This window comes from Corythoichthys intestinalis, chromosome 20 (assembly GCF_030265065.1).
Source record: "Corythoichthys intestinalis isolate RoL2023-P3 chromosome 20, ASM3026506v1, whole genome shotgun sequence".
NCBI classification, from domain to species: Eukaryota; Metazoa; Chordata; class Actinopteri; order Syngnathiformes; family Syngnathidae; genus Corythoichthys; species Corythoichthys intestinalis.
The window spans coordinates 23,370,527-23,398,229 of record NC_080414.1 but is presented as its reverse complement, the minus strand read 5'-3'; the positions used below and the strand labels follow the sequence as shown (position 1 = coordinate 23,398,229).

The window sequence follows — 27,703 nt, the reverse complement described above, 5'->3', positions numbered from 1 at the left end:
TGGCAAATGGTAAATGGTGTTAAAGCTCGTTCCAGGATTGCCAGACTCACCGCTGTTCCAGCGATTATTTCTCACAGTGTTTGAAAAATACAGGGAGAATAGTCTGGCTGTGCCAGGCAAGTTCCAGGATAGCCTCTTTACAGTTTGTGTGTTTAGGAAAATTCGTTGGTTTCACTAAAACCGTAAACAGTGAGTCTTTGCATGATATTTCTTACATAACCGGTTTTTGAGGAGGAAAAAAAAAAAAAAAGCAAGACAAAAAAAACCAACATTTTTGTTGTTTTTGTTGTATGTATTTGGTATGTTGTATGTGTTTGTAGTTGTTACAATATTATTTATTTATTTATTTATTTATTTATTTTGAGTCTTTGGGCATTAGTTTAGTTTGTGTGTAGCGAATGGCGGTCTTTTCAAGCAGGTCGGTTGTCATGGCGAACGTTGTGACGTCACACAGTCAACACTGTCTGACTTCAAAGTACTCACTTTGTATGAACTTCATTTTCCACCAACAAGATTCACTTTTTTCAAACTTTTTCCCCCTCCAAACAAGCATGTAGCCGACTAGCTTGCAAGATGCCAACACTAACATTTGGTTGCTAAGTCCTCCGTTGACCTTTTTTGAGTCAATCATGCTGCAGGAGCAAGAGGAGGACAAGCAGAAGAGACCACCATCTCGATGTGATCTACCAGTGGATAGTCACACTCCTGCTTCTGCGAAATCACAGGTAAGCTTCAATGGGTTCTCAAACTTGAGTCTCTAAATGTGAAGATTTACTTCTCCTTTAAACAGGTCATGAAATTTAAAAAAAAAAAAATATATATATATATATATTTTTATTTTTTATTTTATTGATGGGGGCACTTAGAACATGAATACATCTATGAATAGGTATTTGTAGATTTTTCCTTGTAGTAAGGAGTAATTGGTCTCACAAAATATGAGGACAATGAGCTACAGACACAAATAAACACACATTTATTGACCCATTGATACTTTTTATGCAAAAGGACATTTCTCACGTGTTGGCCAGCACCTTTAAGGAGCTTTACACCAGAGTAACACCATGCAACCTTATGAAGGCAAAAGGGAGGAGCAGCTATCATAACAAATATGTCGAAGAACTCAAACGGGTAAGTACAGCTTTGTCAAAGCACCAACACATTAAGATTTTTTGGGTTTTAACTAGGGCTGTCAATTATTTAAAATTTTTAATCGAGGTAATCACAGCTTAAAAATTGAATAATCGTAATTAATCGCAATTCAAACCATCTATAAAATATGCCATATTTTTCTGTAAGTCATTGTTGGAATGGAAAAATAAGACACAAGACGGATATATACATTCAACATACTGTACATAAGTACTGTTTTTGTTTATTATAACAATAAATGAACAAGATGGCATTAACATTAACATTCTGTTAAAGCGATCCATGGATAGAAATGCTTGTAGTTCTTAAAAGATAAATGTTAGTACAAGTTATAGACATTTTATACTAAAACCCCTCTTGATGTTTTCGTTTTAAGAAAATTTGTAAAATTTTCAATCAAAAAATAAACTAGTAGCTCGCCATTGTTGATGTCAATAATTATACAATGCTCATGGGTGCTGAAACCCATAAAATCAGTCGCACCTAAGCGCCAGCAGAGGGTGACAAAACACCAAAAAAATACAAGTAACAAGTGGAAATGACACTGTGCTGTCATTTTAATCTGTTTGAGCGGGGCATGTGCGTTGATTGCGTCAAATATTTTAACGGGATTAGTCAAAAAAATTAATTACCGCCCGTTAACGCGATAATTTTGACAGCCCTAGTTTTAACAACATTGGTTAAAAGGTCCGAGCTGAGTACAACCAGCGTATTAAAGAGGCGGACATGCTGGAGAGCCACATCATCCAAGCCAGAGCTCAGGCGGCCTCCACAGAGCAACAAACAGCGGAACGCATGAAGGAGGATTTCAAGGATGTGCCTGATCTCCAGGGTCTCCCTCCAGGTGCCAAAAATATTCATCCGATCCTGACTTCATGTGTGCTACAACATGTCATTTCTACCTCTTACAGTTAAGTCAGCCTTTATCTGGCATGTTGATGAAGGTCTTCTCCAAATAAATGACCTGATTTCACCGCTGGACTATTTGAAGCCACCAAAAATACAAATGAAGGCTCCGGCAGTTGGTAGTCTTTCCCTCATAACATTTTCTGAAATGTTGATTCAAGTTGTTTTTGTCCTTTCGTCACATTTTTGCTCCTTGCCAACTCAGTGAAGCCAGATTATACCAGACCAACCATTGCATACACCATGCACGTGGCCACTGAGGCACACGAAAAAACCCAATGGAGGATGGAGTCTGAGAATAGCCAGACGATGGAGTGCAGCTCAATGGCTCTAAAACACAAGAAATCACCCAATGAGGTTAGGAGTAAGATCTTTAATATACAGTACTGTACATCTTAAACAAGCTACTTTCTCGTGGAGAAGATACCGAACAGACCCAAGCCAAAGTGGAAGGATGAGCCGAGTGCAACGGATAGAGCAGAGGGCAATGATAAACTCAAGAAGATGAAGGAACGGCAACACATCCTCCCAAACCCGCGCTTCCTGCCTCCAAAAGCCCATCATGGTGTCACCTCCCTCATCCGCCCACGTTCGGTGAAGAATGAGGACGGGGGGGATGGCACAGAATCGGCGGAAAGGTACATTTATATTTTTGTGTCATTTACCAGGAAATATCAGGAGACGTAAATGAATTTGACTAAATACCTCTGATAGAACAAGTTCTATGTGGCTTGAGGTTTCGCTATTTGTTGCCTAATCTAACTGTGCATTTATGAATAATTTGCCTGAGTCTTCTCTCATTGGAATCCAATTGTTCTACTCTTTCAAAGCCTTAAAGACAATCACATTCAGGTCTTCCTGGCCAAACCACCTGTTGTGCTCTTCACTGTTTACAGTGTTGGACTGGTGTATGAAGTACGCATTACTGTTTTCACTATTCTATTCCAGTTTCTTTTGAATGTGATTCCTAACTTTGTACTTTGTCTTCCTCTTGCTTAGACAACACTGGAGCTGAAAAATATGACCTTTTCCAGCCGCGACATCAGAGTCCTCCCCCCGAACACTTCTTACTTCACGATTGGTTTAGGTCAGTACTTCTCAAATATTGTCTGTGTGTGTGTCAGGAAGAAGTAAACGTTTTGCGCTCCCCCCAACTCTGCCGCCACTGAAAATAGTATAATTTGTCGATAAAATTATTATAAGTACTAGTGTTGCACTGATACCATTTTTTGGCCCCAATACCGATACAAGTTGGCTCTCAAAGGCCAAAATAGTGCTAAATTCGTGAAATTAAAACATGTATAATACTAGCCAACAGTAAAAGAAAAAATAAAATGAATGCATAATGAATAAACTTTTTAAAACTCCGAGTTTTTGCTCTCAAAGGCCAAACAGTGCACCTTTCATGAAATTATAAGTAATAATAATTGGCCACAGCATCCTGTCTCTCTATGGCTAGGTTCATATCGCAGGTCACGAATCCAATTTTTTCGTGTTTTTCCGACTTGAGTGAGGCATTAACCCCTTTCTTGCCAAATGTATCACATTTAATACTTAGAATTTCATGATTTTGAGACTAATTCAGAATTTTGAAATATCTTTCCATAAAAAAAAAAAAAAAATAGATGCAAGTCAACTCATAACATCTGCTGGTTCCTTGAGGAAAAAAACAACAGGATTTAGCAACATTAGAGCGCTTATTAGACATTTTTTTTTCTTTTTTACAAATTTGAAAAAGAAGTTTCATTAAGACCTTAGTTTTCAAATTTTGTGATTCTCTGACAATTGCTTCATATTGCAGGCATTAATTAACATGACGGTCTGTACGTCGCATAGAAGTGGAGCATTTCAAATCCTTTCGTATGTGGTTTAAATCAGATTCAGGCCACATTTGTATTGAATGTGGCGGCGATCTGAACTGTCAAGTCTCCCAAGGCCGCAAATCCAGCCAATGATTGTAATTGACAGGATTTCTATGCCGAAACATTTCCAGACTGCCGCCATTTCTCCTGGTTTGTTTTTCCTCCATATGAAAAAGCTGCCCCGGCAATGGTTAAGAGCGGCTATTGGCCCTCATTGGTCTGGAGAAGGCCAATATCAATAACTGCTTAGCATGCAACGTGATCACGTGTCATCATACAACACAGAGGGTAGTAAGCGTCAGGAGAAAAAAGGCTGCGGTCAAGTATTATAATACTGGACCGGTAAATGGTATCGGTGCCCTCTTTGTTGAAGAAGAAATACACCTCTGCATGACAGTGTTTCCTTGTTAACATTAGAGGAAAAAGTAATCTAGATCAACTTACAATAAAGTATAACTTTATTCAGTTTTTGTTTTTACCAGAAAAGACTTCAAGAGCATCAATTTGCCTGAATTAAAAAAAAAAGTTGCATCCAAACATGCACTCAAGGTACATTTTATGATAATTTGATAATGAAAAAAAAATGTACCTTAATAAAATCAATAACTAATAACAAATTTAAATCGATAAGCTACATTAACTCAGAGCACAATATGCCAAATAATTTGACCAAAAATACAAAAATTAATACAACAAAAACGACAGTGTCAATGAACAGAGGGACAGTTTTTATTTTCGCAGCGCTTGTATTGTCCAGCATGACCGAGACTATGTCTAATGCTCCAGGCGGTATTAGCTCCTTTGCTATGGTGTGGGGTTATTTTGCACAGAGTAACTTGGTATGCCACTTATATGATGCTAAAAGTGCTCGCTTGTTCACTGATGTAGCACTAACAAAGCAGGACGATTGTTGGAAATATTCGGCACATTTTCGCTGTTAAAAAACCTAGCGGCTTATCGATGTTACTGAGGGTCTAATGTCTTTAAGTGCGTCTTTATTGTTTTGGCTTCATGCTGTCCGCTGCCAACATTTTCAGACACAGTAAACATACCGGTATTTCCTCGTCTCCCATTGTATCAAAAGTGAAGCCAAATGCAACATACGCTTTGTCATATTTCCTCATCTTAGCTTTCGGAAGACATCTTCAACATTCCTGTCTAATATTTATTCATGTTGTCGCTGAAAGAACTAGGGGTGGGAACCTCTTGGTACCTCACGATACGATATGTGATACAAAGCCCACGATAACAACAATCTCACGATATAGCGATACAATGATTGTCGATACATTGGTTAGGAAAAAATTCTGGGATATTCTACAAAAAAATAATAAACATAAGAAACTGTTCTCTTTACCCCTCTGCTGTAAGTTTATCACTAGTCGACATTCAATCAATTTGAAGTAGGAGGGTGGCAGCAAATGAACCCCTCCCACTTCAAAGAGCTCCTCCCACTTCTATTGCCATCCGTGGCAGCCAGGCAACAAGGTAATTTTGGGCCATTTCAGGTCATTACCTGTTAATTTTCAGTCTCTTCCTATTGATTTTGAGGCATTTCATTTTGATTTTGGGTTATAGTCAGAACAGGAAGTGACCCGGGAATGAATAGGCAATAACTCAAACTCAACAGGAAATGCCCCGAAAATCGGAAAGAGTGACTGTGAATGTTGTGGTTTCAAACGGACGAACAAAATGCATTCGCCCTTCCAAATCTTAATGGATTGGGCGTCGAGCACCGTCAATGGCAGCCATAGAGTTAACTGAGACACTCCTATGGTTGAAGATTTTGGAAGCAACTTGTTGGTTCCTTTAACATTGACACCTTTTTAAAACGATATCTCGATTCTGGGCACGAGCGTATGGATAACCTTTTGGGATGCAAAGTACCACGATATATCACCATTCTGATATTTTGTCACCCTCCTAGAAAGAACCACTGGTGACAAAATATATTCAATACACTTCATAGTTCCTGCTCTTTGCTGTGTGCTCTTGTTTGGTGCATTGATAATGCGCACACTGAAAATGAGAGCGCCACTGCCACACACTGACTAGATGTGCAATTACACTTTATTCAATTACGGCAAAAAAAGTGTGTTCCTCATGGTCACATGCGCCCTACCCTGGTATCGCTTTGCGACTATTTGAGAAGGGCTGGTTTATGTGATTTCTAATTTAATACGGTTCTGTCTGTTAGCATTCTTTTTATTAGAGTTTATTAGAAATAAATATTTTCTGAGAAGTGAATTAAAACATTTTTAGAAATTGTCAGCTAACAAAATATGTACTAGGCTTCATGTGTGACATGTTTTTGACATTATTATTCCTCTGTTGAAGGGAGATTTCCTGGACAGGGCGGTGTTGTCGCTCCAGGCATGAGTTGTAAGTTCATGGTGCGCTTTGCTCCAGACTCTCTGGCCGACTATGAGGATTGCATAGTAGTGGAAAGTCAGGGTGACAATACCCTTGTGGTCCCCATCCAGGCGAGGAGACCACCTCCCATTCTCACTTGTGAGTCTTCTCTGACATTTAAATACTTTGAAAATAAGTCTTGACTCTTTTAATGCTAACAATTATGGAGTCATCTTTTGCAGTGCCAAGCATTCTGGACTGTGGTTACTGTCTCATCGGTGGAGTAAGATGTGTTGAAATCTATTGTCAGAACATCGGCCTCAGTGCTGGCACCTTCTGTATCTTGCCAAAGAATCAATGGCCAGCTACAAACCCCAGAGTATGCAAAAACATTTGACCTCAGTGGTTATTTTTCTCAATAGTTTTTTAAAAACTCTATTTTTAAAATAATCTCTGTTCACTTTTCTTTGTATCTATCTAGCTGGCGTTTGCAAATATTTATTCTGAACAGGCTCCTTTTGCCGTAAGCCCGTCTTTCTTCGCACTGCAGCCCGGAGAGACCACTGTAGTCGAGGTGAGGCTCTTACGTGATGAACACAATCCATGCTTTGACACTGTTTGATACTTTAATGACTTATTGCATCTCCTTGCAGGCAGTTTTCTTTCCCACCACCACAGAAAAGATTTCTCAGATTTTCACCATCGTGTGCGACAATTGCCAAGTGAAAGACATTTGTGTTCAAGGTGAGACCACTTTATTTTTACTCCCCCAGTGAAACTTAGGGGTGGGAAACTCTGGGTAACTCACGATTTACGAAACAAGGCTCACGATATGGCGATATAAACATTATTGATACATGGGTCAAGAAATCATTGTACGATATTCAACAATAGATATGTTTCCTGAGCGAAATATTGGCGGCGCCATCTTGAAGAATGTCTGCCCCGAACTTCCAGTTTAGAAACATCATTAGTTGCGGTTGAAGTAATCAGTGTGTTGAATTAGTTAAAACTGCAAAATCCAACCAGAGGAACCCACGGAATCTCCCAAAATGGATTCAGTACGACGTAAATGACACTCCGAGACATTCTGTGCTGTGCTTGAAATCCTGGAAGCGCCTGTATATGTAGTTTGAAGTGGAATGTTTTGAAGACCGTCCAGCTTCAAAGCATCAGTGTGGATTTACCTCGCCATACGACTTAAATGGAAACCAGCTGCAGACAAGAAGTTTAGGATGTGATTTAAACCTACAGATATACCTAAAAGATTGTATGATTGTTCTTATCACTTCGTTGATCAGTCGTGAACAAAATTATAACAAACTGTCAGCCTGTGTTGACGTGAGGTGTAGATTGATACGCCGCCCACTTAAGTGACCAAATTTAGGTGAAATTACAAATAACATTACATTTATTACATGACTGAATGCAGAAGGGCTGACACGGATTTTGTTGTTACTAGGAAATACTGCAAGGTATGTACATATAAAAAAAATAGTACCGGTTTGGCCCGAATATAAGACGGCCCTGATTATAAGACGACCCCCTCTTTTTCAAGACTCAAGTTTGAAAAAAGACTTTTTGAACACCAAATTAATTTTTATACAGAAAAGAATTACAGTACATCTGAAACAAATGATTATACTGTAACTATATATTTGAGAGAAAAAGCATGTTATTTTGCCTCATTCAAATCCAAATATCTAAACATTTTAATATGTAAACTAAAGTGCAATCACATTCTGAAATGAATGACTTCTGGTCTTTGAAATGTAAATAAACCAATCTATTGTGATAAAACAACAAAATTGCAATAACTGCATTAACTATCAAAGTGAAGTCTAACTGTAACTGTAGTTTTGAAACACATCTGAATAAGGAAAAACATTGCAATAAAAAATGCAAACTAGTTAAACTTGAGAGTAGCTGAGATCTGTCATGACAGAACATCGCTTCAATGATATCTGGCGCCATCTAGCGTCGTGAATGGGTATAACGTCTAGACTGCGAGTATAAGACGACCCCCACTTTTTCAGTCTTATTTCAATGCAAAAAACACCGTCATATATTCGGGCCATTATGGTATGTCATTATTTTTTTATTGAAGATTTTGATCGCAGTAAAACATTTGGACAACATGAGTCCATTTCTTGTTTTATTCAAAACGATTGGTGTATGTGCAAAACAGGTCAATAAATCTCAATTTATAAATTTTTTAGAAAAATAGCATACGAGAATGTGATATCAAGACAGTACAGCTCCGAAGCCTCGCTGGGTAGAATGCACGTAGTCTCAATATGTCCATCAACGTACAGTAAGTGTTTTTGACATTGTTGTGAGGCACATCAAGTGTTCTTCCCTTGCCTATCAGCGTTTTTTCACCTGTAAACAAACGAACAAAAAAACTTGCAACAATTGTATTTCTGCGTTGAAATCCTACACTTACTGATTAGCAACAGACTAGCAGCAGATAGCATATGTGTTGCAGTCACAGCAGTACAGCAGTTGTAGTAAATAATATTAAACATCATAATTACAAAGCCTCTTCGTAATAACTATCAAAGGCAACAAGTCGTTTCATGCGCAAGATTTTAGCTTTAGTATTTTTTTTAGCATCGGACACATGAAAATGCAGGGATATGACAAACATGTCGTCCATAACACCAGTGGAAACACAACTACTTAAACACCCGGTATTTGTGGTGGCACGAGCTTGGTTCCACATCTGCCTTCATGAACATGTTGCCCTCCCCTGTCTTGATGATGGCAGATGGATGCGGTACTTCCAAATCATCTTTTTAAAGGATTTGGATGAGTAATGTTACTCCAGCTCCACTGTTGTTTTGGAGGGAGAAATTCTAAAACGGAAATATCATAAGGAAATAAAGCGGAAGTACCTCGGTAACTTGTATATACAACTAATAAACAGAAAAATAAGCTCTTTTCATCCTTTTGCTGTGAATTGGAATGAGTTTATCACTAATAGACGTCCAATCTGTTTGAACTGGGAGAGTGGCAGCGAATGAACATTTGTTCATTCGTTTGTAATTGGATGTCCAATCCAGTCAAAATGAATTGGATATCTTGCTCCGTCAATGGCAGCCAGTGAGCTAACGTAGACAATATTCCAATGGAAGATTTCGATAGCAACCTCTTGCTTCCTAAAAAAAAAAAAAAAAAAAAAAAAAAGAAAAGAACAGTGATACGATTTTAAAACGAAATGTTGATTCTTGGCGGGAACATCTCGATAACCTTTTGGGCTAAAAAGTATTGCGATATATCACCTTTTCACTATATTGTCACACCACTAGTAAGACTCAGATACTTTATAATCTTCTGCTCGTAGGTGAGGGCCAGCTTATCGCTCTTGAGCTGTTGTCTGTTTCTGGCAAGAAGCAGCACTCCGTGTTGGGGGAACTGCACGACATCACCGCCGACCACTTTGTCCGATTCGAACCCTGCAACTCTCATTCGGTGCAGCAGAAGACTGTGGTCATCAGGAACAACGTGTACGTCTTTACACTGACTGAGAGATGTGTTATTTAATATACTAGTAATATTTTACCATTTTTTCTGAAGCCACTTGGAGCTTCCTTTCCACTGGCAGATCATGAAGCCTAACATACTGCCGCTGCTTTCGAACCAAGTCCCCGAGCCCTGCCACATCCAGTACCACCTTGACAAAGACAACATTTTTCAAGTTACCCCTGCAATGGGAATTTTAGCCCCGTGCCAGGATCGAGAGTTCACAATCACATTCTATCCCAAGGAGGTAAAAGATAAATATTTTAATCCACCAAGCTGCATAAGGGTTGCAAGTGAGCTGAGTCTTTGGAAATATATAGACGAAGACGAACACTCCAGAAAAGTGATTTGAAGGAAGTCTTTTTTTTTTTGTTATTTTTGAAGAGGCAGCATTACCACAGCGTGTGCCATTTGGTCCTGAGTGACATCCCCCAGCTGCCGTTGGAGTCTTGCAATGAGGGGTAATGCGTCATCCTAGTGATGCATGTTGGTTCCTGTGAAGCTTGTTTTTTCTGCTCGCTTTAATTGGCATTTTTCACGGCAGGTCCGGTTCCCTGCAGCCTGTGCGCATTGGCTCCAACGTAACTGACGCCACTGTCATGGAGATCGAAGTCAAGGGGACGACTGTGCCCTTCAACATCCTGCTGGAACCGTACGCCCTCATCATCCCTGGTGAAGTCTATATATTCACCACAATTCAGCGACATTTTAAGGTGCTTTGTTGTTATCAGTCAATCATGAATTTTCGCAACAGTATATTGTTTCACTGTTATTTTTTGGTCTCAGATGTGGAACCACAGCAAAACAACTGTGTTCTTCCAATGGGATGCAATGAAGGGCAGTCGTCACAAAATAGAAGTAGAGCCTGCATCAGGAAAAATAGGTGAGTCTAAGGCCGCATTAAAACTAGCACTGTTTGTTCCGTTTTAAACGGACCAGAGTTCTTTTTCTGAGATAGTCCGCTTCGTTTTGTAAATGTGAACGCACATCTGAACTCTGGTCCGCTGGAAGCAAGGCTACAGAGCAGACGCTATTCAAAATCAACAATGGCAAGATTACATACGATTAGCCATGGCCAAATGTTGTTTTGCTGTGCTAAGCAGTTGCATTAGATACACAGAATCGGGTTCTACTGTGGCTGTGGTTGTGTTTTGCATGCTGTTGCTGAAAGTACCTTGTGAAAGAGACAGTGGAATAGACAGACGTAGCCTCTCAGGGCAGCCGTTTCGTGAGTTTCACTCTCCTGGAAGTGTCGACAATTTGACAGTCCAAAAAGTCACGAAAGTGAGAACAATTCCGCGACTGTGTGACTTGGGGTACCACGCGGTTCTCCTTCGTGGTTTAATTTTCCACAATGCATTTTTTCATACACTCCAGTTCGCTCGGCATTGAGTCTGGAGTGAGCGACCCCGCTGCTGGCCGAGCGGCGACTTGCTATGCTATGTTACATTATGTACAGTGTCACAGCACCAGGCTGTGATGCGCCACGCTCCCTCCCCTCCCAAGAGGGAGGTATTTCCTCTTCTATTTGTCCAATCAATGAGTGCGTCTTTTGTCCACGTGATGCTACTCGGAAAGTTCATTTGACGCAGTGTGAATGCTGAACCTTTTCAACAACTCATTTGCAAGCGTTGCTGCGTGGTAGCTCTACAACCGGACCCTGGTCCTCTTGGTCAAGTGTGAAAGCACCCTAAGGTGTTAATCCTTCCGAAAAAGTGACAATGATTCAACAAGGCTTTTTTTACCCCTTCCATTTTTACAGAAGCGGATGGGTGTTTAGTTTTTAACTTGATTTTGACTGGGAGCAAACCAGAGAAGGTGGTGACCAGTCTCCTTTGCCGTATCGAGCACCGGAGCGAGCCTGTTACTTTGCTGGTTGAAGTCGCTTTTAAGGTAAACAGAACTAGAGGTCGACCGATATGGAATTTTCAAATGCCAATACGATATCTAAAAGAAGTTTCAGCCAAATGCGGATTTTGTAAGCTCATATTTGAAGCTGATATACTTTTTTTTAAAGCACATACATTATCAAGGATATATATTTTTTAAATGCTTCAACAGCTTCAAATTTACAATGATGACCTGAGACTTAAAGGATTAATTAGGTCAAGTGCTACCAAACCACTGGACGCTGCACTTCTCCTTATGATTACGGTTCTCACACTCAGCAAGAACGGTACATTATTTTCAAATAGTTAAACCCAACAGGACGTCACAACGAGATTTAAACAAGTGAGAGTGAGAGTTTAAGAGGATGCTCGCCATGCTAATGCCAACGCGAATGCTACGCTAACGCTACAAGTTCCAGTTAGAGTGTAAGGATCACTCAGTAAACACCTTAAAAGGCTAAAGCAACATTGCATAATCTCACATGCAAGATAAAAAAAAAAATCCTACAATATTTACAAAACAGGCAAGCCTGAAGCTAATTCCTGTGGCAACCTGCCTTTAAGCTAATGCTGGGTCCTTCCAGGGTCCTACAGTCAGTCAGCGGCGGCCCCAGTTGCCCACAGAGATGCCGGATCAATATTCTTTTTTTTTTTAAATCGGATTTTTTTTTTTTTTTTTTTGTAAATCAGCCAATGCCCGATGTTGGAAAAAGGTCTATATATCGGCCGACCTCTAAACAGAACCCTACGTGGGATCCATCAAGGCACATAAGAATCAATCATAGCAATTGCATTACTTTTCCATGTCCAATAATAAGATTGCACGTTTCACAAACATTGAAAGAATATTTGGATTTTTTCTGGGAACTTCTGCATTTTTTAAATAGTTTTTTACAGTATTTTGGTGGTATTTTTTTCCCACTTTTATGCTCAATGTCCTGTATTTTGCAATGTTTTCCCCCAGGGTCCAAGCATGACCGTCAGTGCTCCCAGTGTAGACTTTGGTCTTATGAGACTGGGAGACCAGAGCCAAAAGAGGGTGAACCTCGAAAACGTCACAAAGCTAGCGGCTTCATGGAGGCTGGAGGAGGTGCACAAGACTCAAGATAGCGGCCCAGAACCACAGGTACAATTGATTCACACAAAGTAACAACACACTTTTGATAGATTATGAAGCATCTTTTTTGTGTTACTAGCTGATCGTGGAGCCATGCAGTGGTGTGCTGCCTCCTATGACCGGCTGTATAGTTAATATCCACTTCAAACCGAAGGTCTGCCAGAAGCTTGAAACGGAGCTAGAGCTATTGGTGGAAAACGGAACAGGATGGTAGGTACAATAATTCAACAATTGCATGTACTCCATCTAATTCTGTCATGCTATATGTGTGTTCATTGCAGTCACTTGCAGATTCGAGCAGATGTGCAGTCTCCTCAGCTGTGTCTTCTCAGCTGCGAGCTCCTCCTCTCTGAACTTTACATGGGCGTGGCTGCACAAGGAACAGTCACTCTCTTTAACCAGACACTTCTGCCGTCCAAATTCTCCTGGGTGGTACGTGTCATTTTGTACAGTGAAGAAGATAAGTATTTGAACATCCTGCTATTTTGCAAGTTCTCCCACTTAGAAATCATGGAGGGGTTTGAAATGTTCGTCGTTGGTGAGAGATAATCTAAAAAAGAAAAATCCAGAAATCACAATATATATTTTTTAAATTATTTATTTGTGTGATACAGCTGCAAATAAGTATTTGAACACCTGAGAAAACAAATGTTAATATTTAGTACAGTAGCCCTTGTTTGCAATTACAGAGGCTAAACGTTTCCTGTGGTTTTTCACCAGGGTTGCACACACTGCAGGAGTCATCTTGGCCCACTCCACCACACAGATCTTCTCTAGCTGAGTCAGGTTTCTGGGCTGTCGCTGAGAAACAGAGTTTGAGCTCACTCCAAAGGTTTTCTATTGGGTTTAGGTCTGGAGACTGGCTAGGCCGTGCTAGAACCTTCTTAAGGAGCCATTCCTTAGTTTTCTTGGCGGTGGGCTTCGGGTCATTGTCATGTTTGAAGACCCATCCACAACCTATCTTGAGTGCTGTGACTGAGGGAAGGAGCTTGTTCCTCAAAATCTCACAATACAGGGCCCCAGTCATCCTCTCTTTAATACAGTGCACTCGTCCTGTCTCGTATGCAAAAAAACACCCCCAAAGCATGAGAAAGCTACCTCCCCCGTGCTTCACAGTAGGTATGGTGTTCTTGGCATAGTACTCATTCTTCTTCGTCCAAACACGGTTAGTAGAATTATGACCAAAAAGTTCTACTTTGGTCACATCTTACAACCAAATTTGCTTTCATGACTCCTCTGTGTCATCCAAAAGCTCATAAGCAAACTTAAGACGGGCCTTGACATGTGCTGGTTTAAGCAGTGGGACCTTCCGTGCCATGCATGATTTCAAACCATGACATCTTAGTGTATTACCAATAGTAACATTGGAAACGGTGGTCCCAGCTCTTTTCAGGTCATTGACCAACTCCTGTCATGTAATTCTGGGCTGATTTCTCACCTTTCCTAGGATCATTGAGACCCCGCGAGGTAATATCTTCCATGGGGCTCCACTCCGATTGAGATTGACAGTCATGTTTAGCTTCTTCCATTTTTGAATGATTGCTCCAACAGTGGACCTTTTTATAAACAAGCTGCTTGGCAATTGCTGTGCATCCCTTTCCAGGCTTCTGGAAGTGTACAATTTTGTCTCTGGTTTCTTTGGACAGCTGTTTGATCTTGACCATGTTACAAATTTGAGTCTTACTGATCGTATGGGGTGGACAGGTGTCTTTTTGCAGCTAATGACCTCAAACAGGAGTATCTGATTCAGGATAATACATTGAGTGGAGTTGGACTTTTAATAGGCGGACTAACAGGTCTTCAGGGTCAGAATTCTAGCTGATAGACAGGTGTTCAAACACTTATTTGCAGCTGAAACTCTCAAATAATTAATTCATTCACTCATTTTCCATGCCGCTTTTCCTCATGAGGGTCCAGAGGTAATCGTTAAAAAAATTATGTATTGTGATTTTTGGATTTTTCTTTTTAGATTGCAGTATCTCTCTCACAGTGGACTAGGATGAAAATATCAGACCCCTCCATGATTTCTAAGTGGGAGAACTAAACAATAGCAAGGTGTTCAAATACTTATTTTCTTCACTGTACATGTTTTATATGAGTCATTGTGGTGTAATACTAAAAGTAGTCTTTTAGTAATGGTTCACTTTCTCCTAAAGAGAAGTCAACATCCCAGACCGCTGATAATGGAGCTAATAATGTTTAAACACAAAACATTACACCATTTACAATCGCAGCCTATTTGTAATGTCAGTTGTACTCCTTCACAAACAAGTACATTGTAATAATGGGTATTAATGACCTCCCATGGAACATCAGATAATCTGGAATACTCACATTTAATTGGCTAAAATAAAACCAGCATTGATAAAATGTCTGCTGCTAGCATTGCTCGTGCACTCACCTTACCCAATCACACTCCTATCTGACCTATCATCCCTCTTCTGATCCTTCGGAATCGCTTTCCCACAGTGTCCCCTTGGTAAGAGTAGTCATATGGACATAGCAGTGCTACTTACAGTACATTAGGCAGCATATCTATTCAATCATGTTTTGTTATAGTATTCCTTCTACTCCTTCGTTCTTTGTGGGCCGAGAATTCTCATCTGGTCAGCTGCATCCTCTGAATAAACAATGCAATACTTGTTTAAACACAATGGGAATACATCAAACCCCAATGTGGCACATTAAAATGGTTCCAGCCTTTAAATATTCATAATAATAATAATGATTTAAACAAGATTCTTTCTGCTAAAATGCACATGACAAATGGATGTCTATCACTTTAAAATGTCCCTCCTTATTAAGATTTATTCCATGTTTCTTTATTAATGTTACCCTCAGGCTGAGCTCAAAGGTCAGCAGGCATCCCTCTGTTCAGCGAGTTTTCAACCCCCAAAGGGCACCCTTGGACCAAACGCCTGCTTGGACATCACAGTCTCCTTCATGTCTCACACGGATGTAAGACACTCTCATTCCTCACACATTTTTTTCTTTCGGAATACTGATTGTTTTTTTTTTCACCCCAGTCTGCCCTGAATGACGTCATTGCACTCTGCGAGGTGGAGGGCATGAGCTCACCTCTGGTTCTCAGCATCCTAGCACCTACCACCCAGAGACTACGAGTATCCTACTCTCTCCCCAGGGACAGGTTTTAGCCTTCACCTTTGTGTCTAAACCAGGGGTGTCATAGCCGCTTCTCAAAGGCTACTATGGGTGCAGGTTTTTGTCCCATTAATCAATGAGGTTTCTGCTGAAACATGCATGGAGACTCCGACTGCGACCAACTGACTATGCTTGTAAAACACCAGAGTGATCAATAAGTGTCCTATTTATCTGTTTAAATGTAAACCTGCACTCACAGCGGCTCTTTTTGGAATATTTGGGATGCCCCTGATCCAAATATTCAATTCACCATGAAGAAGTCATCACCATTCTCCTCCTCTTTACCAGCAATTCGACTCTGGACGACACAGAGAACACGGAACCAGAGTTGATTGTAGACTTTGGCGAGGTGCTGCTGGCGAGACCTGTCACCAAGCAGCTGCTGATTACCAATCACACTGCCATTCCTGCAACCTTTACCATCCAAGCAGAGTTTTTCAACTCGGACGCGTCAAAGCCCTGCAACCATTTGAAGATAAGGTGGTGTCCTGATTACTCACATATTCATTTAATCCATTTATTTTCCTATAGTGCTTCCTGAATCCCAGTCTTGACTCACACTTTCTAATGCAGACCCCAATACATGAGAAAACCACTTCACTCAGTCCAAGCTAAGAAATTAGAAGAGCAGTCACATAAGGGTATGCATAATTTGTCAAAGTTATGTTTCAACATGATGCTGAAATCGGAAACAAATTAATTTTTAATATTTGTTGGCAGACTTTTTGAGCAAACTGCTGTCTCAGGGAAAAGGCGCAGCGTTCTTCATCGTGCCAAGCGCTGGAACACTGGAACCCTTTGAGACCCAAACTGTGAACGTGACCGCCTACAGTGACATGTGGGGGGAGTACAAGGATAATCTCATATGCAAGGTATTTCACAAATTTAACAGTGGTAAAAATTACTTGAAAATTAAATTTCCTAGACATAATAATAAACATATTGTTGTATAAAAACCTTCCATAGTGGTGCAGCAGTGACTGTGTTCTTGCAACAGGTTGGGGACCTTAAGCCCAGCCTCCTCCCTATGCAAATGAACGTTAAAGGCTGCCCACTCTACTTCCAAATCACAGGTCCACGTCCTGATGACCAGCACCAGGGACCCAACGTCCAGTGAGTGCCACATTCTCTTCCTGGCATATAAAAAACACTATATGAGTGTTAGACAAGTTTGTCATTGTCGATCACATCTTTAGGTTTGGTACTCGATTATCTGGGGGTGACACTATCACCCGCTCTCTTCGCATTAACAACCCCACCTGGTTTGGTAAGTTCCATTTTTTTCCTCCGCATATACAGTGGTATGAAAAAGTATGTGAACCTTTGGGAATTCCTCAAATTTCTGTAGAAAATCACCATCAAAAGTGATCTGATCTTCAAAATCACACACATGAAAAAAACAGTCTGCTTTAATTAAAACCACCCAAAAATTTATAGGTTTTCATATTTTAATGAGGATAGTGTGCAAACAATGACATAAGGGGGGAAATAAATAAGTGAACCATCACATTTAATATTTTGTCCCCCCCTTTGGCACTTCAACCAGACGCTTCCTGTAGCTGCAGATCAGTCTGGCACAACGATCAGGACTAATCTTGGCCCATTCTTCTCCACATAAATGCTGTAGTTCACTCAGATCCCTTGGATGTCCGGCATGAATCGCTGTCTTTAGGTCATGCCACAGTATCGCAATGTGTTTAAAGTCTGGACTTTGACTTGGCCACTTCAGAACGTGTATTTTATTCTTCTGAAACCATTCTGAAGTTGATTTACTTCTGTGTTTTGGATCATTGTCTTGTTGCATCATCCATCCTCTTACTAGCTTCCACTGTCTGACCAACGGCCTCAAGTTTTCCTGCAAAACATCCTGATAAGCTTTTGAATTCCTTCTTCCATTAATGATTGCAAGTTCTCCAGGCCCTGAGGTAGCAAAACAGCCCCAGATCACAATGCTCCCTCCACCATGTTTCACGGCGGAGATGAGGTGTTGATGTTAGTGAGCTGTTCCATTTTTTTCCGCACATGATGTTGTGTCTTATTCCCAAACAATTTAACTTTGGTTTCATCAGTCCATAAAATATTTTGCCAAAACTTCTGTGGAGTGTCCAAGTGCCTTTTTGAGAACATTAAATGAGCAACAATCTTCTTTGTAGACAGCAGTGGCTTCTTCCGTGGAGTCCTCCCATGAACATCATTCTTGGCCATCGTTTTACATATAATTGATGTGTGCACAGAGCTATTGAACTGTGTCAGTGATTTCTGTGTCTTTAGCATACACTCTAGGGTTCTTTTTTACCTCTCTAAGTATTCTGCGCTGAACTCTTGGCGTCATCTTTGGTGGACGGCCACTCCTCGGGAGAGAAGCAACAGTGCCAAACTCTCTCCATTTGTAGACAACTTCTCTGACTGTCGATTGATGAACATCCAGACTTATAGAGATGGTTTTGTATCCTTTCCCATTTTTATTCAAATTAAGAATCCTTGATCGCAGGTCTTTAGACAGCTCTTTTTACTGAGCCATGATACACATCAGACAATGCTTCTCATCAAGAAAATTCTTACCAGGTGTGTGTTTTATAGTGGGCACACTGGGCAGGTCAGCTTTAAACCAATTATCAGTGATCGGGCACAAACCTGACTTAAACTGTTTGGTAAAAATTGGTTTCAATGCTCTAAGTCTCTTTAGGCAGAGGGTTCACTTATTTTCCCCCTTCTGTCATTGTTTGCATGCTATCCTCATTGAAATATGAAAACCTATAAATGTTTGGGTGGTGTTAGTTAAAGTAGACACTGTTTTTGCATCTGTGTGATTTTGACAAAGATCAGATCACATTTAATGATGATTTTATGCAAAAATGTGAGAAATTCCAAAAGGTTCAGATACTCTTTTATACCACTGTATGTTTCAATCAAACAAAGAACTGATTTTAATTTTTTTGACAGATATCCGTCTGGACTGGGAGATGTACAACGTCGTTCCAAAAAACCGCAAACTGGTGGACCTCCTCATGTCATATGGGGAAAGCTTCCCGATCAAGGATGCCAATGAAAGTTTGAGGGGCGTGTCGAGGCTTTCCAGCGGAGATAATACTTGGAGGAGTCGCCTGTTAAGCTCAAAAACTTCTCTCCGTACTCCCACTGTGAGCATCAACACCACAATACTTATTTATTGGATATTAAAGGAGACAGACTGTATTTGCTTTCTAATGATTAGGGTAATGAGTTCTCAAAGGACACACAACACAGAATCCCCCTAGTGGTGCTCAAATTAACTCTCAATTAATAATTAAATTTGAACTGTACTAACAGTGCATTAATCAGGTGGGTCATTTTTTTGTATGGTGCCATTTGGATTTTGGACGTAACACAGTGGACACTAACTGATGGGGACATTTTGTGCTAAAGTTAGCCCTCATCCTGGCATTGCTAGCATAATAGCTAACATGACTCATTCAAGTCAACTAATTTCTTTGATATATATGTATACACAGTAGCTTTAACAGAGTGGACACGTTGGGATCAACCACACAGAACATACTTAATGAAACAACAAAATCTGCTTTTTAATTTTATGAAAAATAAAATTGCTTACCACAGTTGAATTTCCTGCCACTGGTGTGATGTTATCACTGAAGAGGGATGTCATCAATAAATGGGGCATTTTCTTAAGGGGACACAAACACAACTGAGTGGACACTGGACAGTGACACAGGGTACAAAAACAAAAACCTTAAAAATAATAATAATTAAATACAATAATATATTTCAATTTAAAAATAGCACATGATTAAAGATAGTTTATTCAAGACAATAAAATCCTAACAATTATTTTTGATTGTTATTCTACTTTTATTAGTTATTTTATAGACTGAATTCGGATGAAACACACTGGGGACAAAGCAAAATCTCATAACAACCTTTTTAGAAGTAAATTAAATTTAAAAAATGTAATTCAGGAGCCTGTACCCTTAAAGTCACCAAAGACTGCAATCGATAAAACACAAAAAATAAGTTAAACGGGTATTTGTACAACATTAGTGAAAATACAGCTTAATTTATGATGGAGACACATATGTCACCCTATAAAAAAATGACACAAGTACATTTTAGTTGTACTCAAACTACAAAAGATTCACGTGTAATGTTTTAAGAATTTTTAAAATTAAATTTCAAATATTTAGGAACAACTTTTGGGTGTACAGTGATCCCTCGCTATATTGCGCTTCAAACTTTGCGCCCTCAGTCCATTGCAGATTTTTTTTTCAATTAAAAAAACAACAACAGTATTTTATTCAAAAATGTTAATATATATGTATGTATCAATTAAATAATCATTGTTTTCTTTTATACATATATATACTGTATATCATAATTATTACATTTGTAGTGCTTAAAAGCCATTCATTGAAATATACATACTGTATACATAGCTTTTTTTAAAACATGTATATCTTTCCAATGCTGTTATCCCCGCCAAATGCCTGGAGAGACTGGTCATCAAGCACATTAAAGCTGCAATACCGCCTTCACTTGACCCATACCAGTTTGCATACAGAGGGAACCGTTCAACTGAGGACGCCATCGCCACAGTGCTGCACACACTTCTAGTGCACCTGGAGCATAAAAACACCTATGCACGGCTCCTCTTTGTGGACTACAGTTCTGCTTTTAACACCATCCGGCCGTTCAAACTCCGGTCCAAACTTCACCAACTGGGCCTCAACACTGCCCTGTGCAATTGGACTGTGGACTTTTTGACTAATCGCACACAGAGTGTCACAGTGGGCAAAAACACCTCCTCCACTCTCACCATCAACACCGGGGCCCCTCAAGGGTGTGTTCTGAGCCCTCTGCTTTACACCCTGTACACTCATGACTGCTCCGCCTCCTCTGCATCCAACCTCATCGTCAAGTTTGCCGACGACACCACAGTGCTCGGACTCATCTCCAACGACGATGAAACGGACTACAGAAGAGAGGTGCAACATCTGGAGTCATGGTGTCACAAAAACAACTTGGCTCTAAACATAAAGAAAACCAAGGAGATCGTGGTGGATTTCCGTAAGGGGAGTCACATCATCCATCAGCCTCTTACTATCGGCAACGATGTGGTGGAGAAGGTGAGGAGCTTCAAATTCCTGGGGGTAACAGTGACTGAGGACCTGTCCTGGGGGGACCACATCTCCACAGCGGTGGGCAAGGCACAACAACGCCTCTATTACCTGAGGAAGCTGAAGAGCACTAACATCCCCAGACCACTGATGGTGAACTTTTACAACTGTGCCATCAGCAGTGTTCTGACATACGGATTTTTAGTGTGGTTTTCCAGCTGCACTAAGGCAGACCAGCAGGCGCTCCAGCGCGTGGTGAAAGCTGCCGGGAGAATCATAGGTATGACTCTCCCTGAGATCAGCACCATCTACTCCACTCGCTGTTTGAGAAGAGTGCACAACATCCTGCGAGACCAGTACCATCCTGCTCACAACCTTTTCCACCTGCTGCCCTCAGGGAGAAGGTACAGGTCCATACAGGCCAGAACATCACGACTGTCCAACAGTCTGTACCCACAGGCTGTGAGGCTACTGAACTCTGCCCCTCTCCCCTCTCTGCCCCCCTCTTACGGACAATAATCCACATCCACCAACAACAATAACTCTGAGCTGGTTTGCATTGTTGCAGTATGTCACTATCCACTATTTCCTCCTCCCTGACACTTACCCGTTGGTTGACAACCAGTAGGCTGTACTTGATTATACTTGATTAACTTATCTGGGTTTTGCACTGATTTTTGCCTGTTTTCAACTGGTATATTTTTGCTCTGCACTTTAGCACTGCCACGACCTCATGCTGCTGTTGAATCTTTGCTGTACATATGTCCAAAACTGTGTCAATGTTTACACTTGGTACTGATGGGTATTTATTTTATGGGTTTGCACTTTGCACTTTACCAACTTAGCTGTATGAGCTGGATGGATGCTCCAAACAAAGTTTCGTTGTGCTTTTTTGTAACAATGACAATAAATATTCTGAATCTGAATCTGTTAAATCTGAATAAATACATTAAACCCCCCCACCTCAATTAAACAAAAAAAGTAAATAAATTACGCCTCTACTTCGCTGCGTTTCGATTTTTACAGGGTATCCCCATTAACCGCAAAAAACAAGGGATTTTAATTTTCTAAATTCTAAATTCTAATGCTGTAATAATGCTCAAACTGTGCTGCCCCACCACCCAAAAAAAATCAAAACCCCTTTCTTGGCCTTACTACACTAACATATTTTAATGCTGGCCCTGATGGTGGTACTCAAGCACTAAATATTCTTGTAAGTGGTACTTTGTGTAAAATGTTGAGAACCACTAGATTATGTTAATTTCTCTGTTAGTTTTCTTTTATAGTTTATTTCCCACCTCAACCTCTTGCTTTCAGAACACAGAGACGGATGACCAAAAAAAACCTGCAAAGAAAAAAATGTTGTCCGTCCACATTCGACCTCATGTGGGAGAAAAGTCAGATGAGCCATACTGTGTCACACCACAGCAAATTGTAGGCACAACACCGTTTAATACTATTTCTTGTCTTACCTGCAATCGATAAGTGTTTTATGCCTGACAGGTGATCCCAAAAAAAGGCTACAGCACCGTGCATATGGCTTTCACTCCACTTACCTTGCCTAAAGGATCTTGCGAGGCTAAATGCATTGGCTTGGCACTGGGCTACATTAGTTTAGACTCTGAGGTAACACATTCAATTTAATAATTGACAACTGTTGAAGTGTCTGAAGTCACCGTTATCTTTCTTGTTGTGTCACAGGTAGCTGCCTGTGTTCCTGGTAAGGTGACACGGGACTATGCTTTTGATTTGGAGCCCATAAGAGTGGATCTATATGCGATGGTCAAGCCTGCAGTGTAAGCCATTGGAAAATGTCCATGCTCGAAATATGCCCTTCACTAGAAAATGAATAATTTTGTTTGTCCGGGCTAAAGGCTTTCAGTACAGATGGAAGATGACAGCAAAGTGTTGGAATTTCACACCTCGGCCGGTGATTTAATGAAAATCGAGGAAGACGTGGTCAGTTCGACGCAAATACAAATACTACCGAAGAGCCCGCAATTCACAGTGTTTGTGAAATTTTTGCAGGTGTCACTGGAAGACTTTGACAACGTGCAGAGCTTCCTGTTAAAAAATACCACCGAGATGCAGTTGCGCTTCAGACTCAAGACTCAGTCACCATTTTCATTGATTAGAGTGCCGCCTCGAGCCGGGTCTCGCGTCTCCAGCAAGTCGTCAATCTCTGACCCCCAGATGCTGATTCTACATTCCCAAAACAGCATACTGGTACAGCCAAAAAAAATCAAGTTCTTTGCTCAAAAAAACAAACAAACAAACATGTTCAAAATTTAGAGGAGAATACTGGCAGCTATGATTACCAGAACATTACCATAAAAAAACAACTGTAAAACATACTAAAAACTGTAGTGGTATTCAGTAACCGCAAATTTTACAGTAGATTTTTGTAATTGTAAATGTATTTAATTTTATAATTATTTTATACTGTGATTCGTATGTAACCGGTCTACAGTAGGTGTTGACGTCACTGTCGTCCTTTTCTTGTTCTTTCCCCTTTCCGAACGGGATTTAAACCCACACCGCCCTCTTGGTAGTCAAGTGTGCTGACTAGCGAGCTACTAAAGACCAGTTGGAGGAAGTGCTGTACGTATAGAAGGTTAGGAAAACATTGTTTCCTGAGAACGTAAAAGAGCAGATGAAATTAAATTGGGCTGGTGGCTCAGTAGTCAGCACTCTCAACTGCCGCAGTGACACTGCAGATTTAAACCACATCAGAACGGTTACACATGCATTGTTTTGACAGTGCTTGCTGTAAAACAACAGTAAAAATGTCGTTAGTTTGACGTTAATTTGTTGTTAATTTGACATTTTTTTCGGTTTCCAATTATTCTTACCCGTACAATTCTGGCAACCATATAGCTACTAGTATTTCACAGTAAATTCGACTTTAATTGGAAGCGGGGTTGGTTCTTCAACATGGTTCCTCACTCACATGCATTCCTCACTCTTGGTCCAGGTAAGGGTGGCCTTTTGCTGCTCGCCATTGCTTTTGGACTACAACGAACATCCGGCAGACAGCGTGACAGTCGTCCAAAGTGATAGTGGATACAAGCAGCTGAAGATTCAACAAGATCTCCTCATTCATTATAGCAACAACAGTCAGCAGGTAGGAAGGCACCATTGTGACAGTTTAGTGTCCTCTTCAGGAAGTTGACCCTGTGCCTGTTTCAGATGGTGCCGCTCTGCGCACACGTGAAGCTTGCAACACTGTCTCTGTCTACTGAAAACATCAATTTTGGCTTCTGCTACGTCGGCCATATGCAGGCGAAAGAAGTCAAGCTGTATAGCCTCGGTTGCCAAACTCACTGGTCATTGCGCATAGGTACGTGCCATGAAGCATGGTTATGATCTCATGATGTCAATGCAACTGAAGGGCTGGTTTAGGGCAGTACTTCTCAAATAGTGGGGCGCAGAGCGATGCCAGGGGTGGCGCATGTAACCTTGGGGAACATAGAATAAAGTGTAATTGCACAATCACTCAATGGGTGGCAGTGATGCTGTCATTTTCAGAGTTCGCGCAGTATTTTTGCACCAAACGAGTACACAGCAAAGAGCACTGGAGATACAGTGGTATGAAAAAGTATCTGAACCTTTTGGAATTTCTCACATTTCTGCATAAAATCACCATCAAATGTGATCTGATCTTTGTCAAAATCACACAGATGAAAAAAACTGTGCTTTAACTAAAACCTCTAACTAAAACCTTTAACTTGCTTTAGCTAAAACCACCCAAACATTTATAGGTTTTCATATTTTTATAAGGAAAGTATGCAAACAATGACAGAAGGGGGAAAGATAGGTAAGTGAACTATCACATTTAATATTTTGTGCCCCCGCCCCCCGTTGGCAGCAATAACTTCAACCAGACACTTCCTGTAGCTGCAGATCAGTCTGGCGCATCGATCAGGACTAATCTCGGCCCATTCTTCTCTACAGAACTGTTGTAGTTCAGTCAGATTCCTGGGATGTCTGGCATTAATTGCTGTCTTTAGGTCATGCCACAGCATCTCAATGGAGTCTGGACTTTGACTTGGCCACTCCAGAATGTATATTTTGTTCATCTGAAACCATTCTGAAGTTGATTTACTTCTGTGTTCTGGATCATTGTCTTGTTGCAGCATCCATCCTCTTTTTAGCTTCAACTGTCTGACAGACGGCCTCAGGTTTTCCTGCAAAACATCCTAATAACCTTTTGAATTCATTCTACCATTAATGATTGCTAGTTCTCCAGGCCCTGAGGTAGCAAAACAGCCCCTCCACCATGCTTCACGTTGGGGATGAGGTGTTGATGTTGATGAGCTGTTCCATTTTTCCTCCACACGTGATGTTGTGTGTTACTCCCAAACAATTCAATTTGGTTTCATCAGTCCACAAAATATTTTGCCAAAACTTCTGTGGAGTGTCAAAGTGCCTTTTTGCGAGAGGTGAGAGAAGCAACAGTGCCAAACTCTCTCCATTTGTAGACAACTTCTCTGACGATCGATTGATGAACGTTCAGACATTTAGAGATGGTTTTGTATCCTTTCCCAGCTTTATACAAATCAACAATCTTTGATTGCAGGTCTTCACACAGCTCTTTTGACTGAGCCATGATGCGCATCAGACAATGCTTCTCCTCAAGACAATTCTTACCACATGTGTATGTTTTATAGTGGGCAGGGCAGCTTTAAACCACTTATCAGTGATTGGGCACACACTTGACTTAAAATGTTTGGTAAAAATTGGTTTAAATTAGGGGTGGCGTGGCTCAGTGGTAGATTAGTTGTCCCCCAACCCAGAGGTTTTGGGTTCGATTCTCTGCTCTGATGAACTCGCCTAAGTATCCTTGAGCAAGATACTGAACCCCACATTGCTCCTGGTGCTGCGTCACCAGTAGGTAGATGGCGATGTAGTGTAAAGCGCTTTAAGCGCCTTGAAAGGTGGAAAAGCGCTATATAAGTATAACACCATTTACCATTCAATTGATCTTTAAGTCTCCTTAGGCAGAGGGTTCATTACTTATTTTCCTCTTCTGTCATTGTTTGCTTACTATCCTCATTAAAATATGAAAACCTATAAATGTTTGGGTGGTTTTAGTTAAAACAGACACTGCATTTTCATCTCTGTGATTTTGACAAGGATCAGATCACATTTGATGGTGATTTTATGCTGAATTGTGAGAAATTCCAAAAGGTTCAGATACTTTTTCATACCACTGTATGAAGAGCTAAGACGAAATATGACAAAGTGTATGTTGCGTTTGGCTTTGACTTTTAATACAGTGGGAGGCGAGGAATGACCATTCTGTTTACTGTTCTAAGATGTTTGCAGTGAATAGGTGGGAGCCAAATCAATTCATACGTCACTTAAAGACATTAGACCCTAATCAGATTGATAGGCCACCTGATTTTTTTTTAGAGAAAACGTGCCGAATATTGGCCAACAATTGCCCCGGTTTGTCAGCGTTACATCAGTAAATTAGCGAGCACTGTTAGCAACATATAAGGTGGCATACCAAGTTGCTTAGTGCAAATAACCTCAAACCATAGCAAAGGAGCTGATGCTGCTTGCAACAAAAAAACTTTCCCTCTGTCCAATGACACCATCGTTTTTGTTTTATAAATTTTGTTTATTCGGCCATTGTTTGGCATATTGTCTTCATGAGTTAATGTTGCTAATCAATTTGAATTTATTATTATTTATTGATTTTATTCAACTTTATTTTTCAGGATCAAATGGTCAAAAAATGTACTTTGAGTGTATTCGTACAGTTTGGATGTGACTTTTTTTTTTTTTTAAATTCAGTCAACTTGATGCGCTTTAAGTCTTTTCTGTTACAAACAAAACAATGTTAATAAAGTTATACTTTATTGTAAGTTGATCTATAGTAATGTTTTCTTTAACATTGAAAAGGTCACAATGTTATGCAGAAGTGTTCTTATAAAAATTTTATAGACATAGTACTTTTTACAGTGGCGGCAGACAGTTGTGGGTGGCGCGCGAAACGTTTTAAATTTAACGTTTTACTACAACTCTTACTTCTGTATCGTTTATGTGTGCCTTGATTACCCACAGAGTCGAGTGAAGACACCCCCCAAGTCTTCAGCGTGACGCCCTCTTCGGGCCTCCTCCGCTCCAAGGACCACCAACCTACTAGTGATCACTGCCAACGTCTGGAGATCGGCTTCATCGCCAGGTAGTAGATGGCAACAGGATCAGACTACTTTACTTAGGTACTTTACTTAAGTACTTAGACTTATGTTTGCGTACGTGTATACTGCGTTGCAGTGAGGTGAAGCAATACCATGCCACGGTGGTGATCACCTCCATCCTTGAGAGGAATCCGCTCCTTTTGCAGCTCAAAGGAACAGGATCCCGAGAGATGTAGTCGTGAATGGCCTTTTTTTTCTTCAGCTATTCAGTTGTTCGAATAGCAGTCTTGACAAATCCACAATGTACAATCCACCATCAGCTTTTAGTAATTCCATTTTATTAAATTATGTCTGTATTTTTTTAATCTAATGAACATTCATTTAAAACAAAGGAGTTACTATCGTAAGAATTATGGTGATGGAGATAGGAAGATCGTAAGTTTACAGGTAGTCCCCGACTGTACGACGCTGGAGTCTC

The 27,703-nt window shown here is 40.4% G+C and overlaps 1 protein-coding gene across 1 annotated transcript; it reads left to right on the top strand.

The window, feature by feature from the left end:
* On the top strand, positions 1–27,703 carry dlec1 (DLEC1 cilia and flagella associated protein). Its single transcript, XM_057824110.1, has 38 exons — positions 1–725; positions 1,009–1,131; positions 1,840–1,996; positions 2,064–2,177; positions 2,264–2,415; positions 2,482–2,696; positions 2,889–2,973; positions 3,058–3,145; positions 6,258–6,431; positions 6,515–6,651; positions 6,754–6,846; positions 6,926–7,016; positions 9,619–9,781; positions 9,852–10,044; positions 10,182–10,258; positions 10,342–10,510; positions 10,584–10,680; positions 11,560–11,690; positions 12,651–12,812; positions 12,883–13,013; positions 13,085–13,235; positions 15,645–15,761; positions 15,830–15,951; positions 16,254–16,445; positions 16,539–16,606; positions 16,686–16,837; positions 16,963–17,078; positions 17,162–17,232; positions 18,909–19,105; positions 22,394–22,510; positions 22,580–22,702; positions 22,778–22,872; positions 22,951–23,035; positions 23,105–23,302; positions 24,051–24,200; positions 24,266–24,416; positions 27,149–27,269; positions 27,362–27,703. Exons 1-38 carry the CDS (start codon positions 630–632, stop codon positions 27,459–27,461), a joined length of 4,974 nt encoding a protein of 1,657 aa, XP_057680093.1. The 5' UTR covers positions 1–629; the 3' UTR covers positions 27,462–27,703.

What these genes read in the sequence shown, in the direction of transcription:
- dlec1 (XM_057824110.1), top strand. Translation starts at nt 630, where the DNA reads ATGCTGCAGGAGCAAGAGGAGGACAAGCAGAAGAGACCACCATCTCGA. An exon ending in GAAAGACATTTGTGTTCAAG is followed by an intron (nt 7,017 to 9,618) that starts GTGAGACCACTT and finishes TTCTGCTCGTAG; the next exon opens with GTGAGGGCCAGCTTATCGCT. An exon ending in GTGTCACACCACAGCAAATT is followed by an intron (nt 22,511 to 22,579) that starts GTAGGCACAACA and finishes TATGCCTGACAG; the next exon opens with GTGATCCCAAAAAAAGGCTA.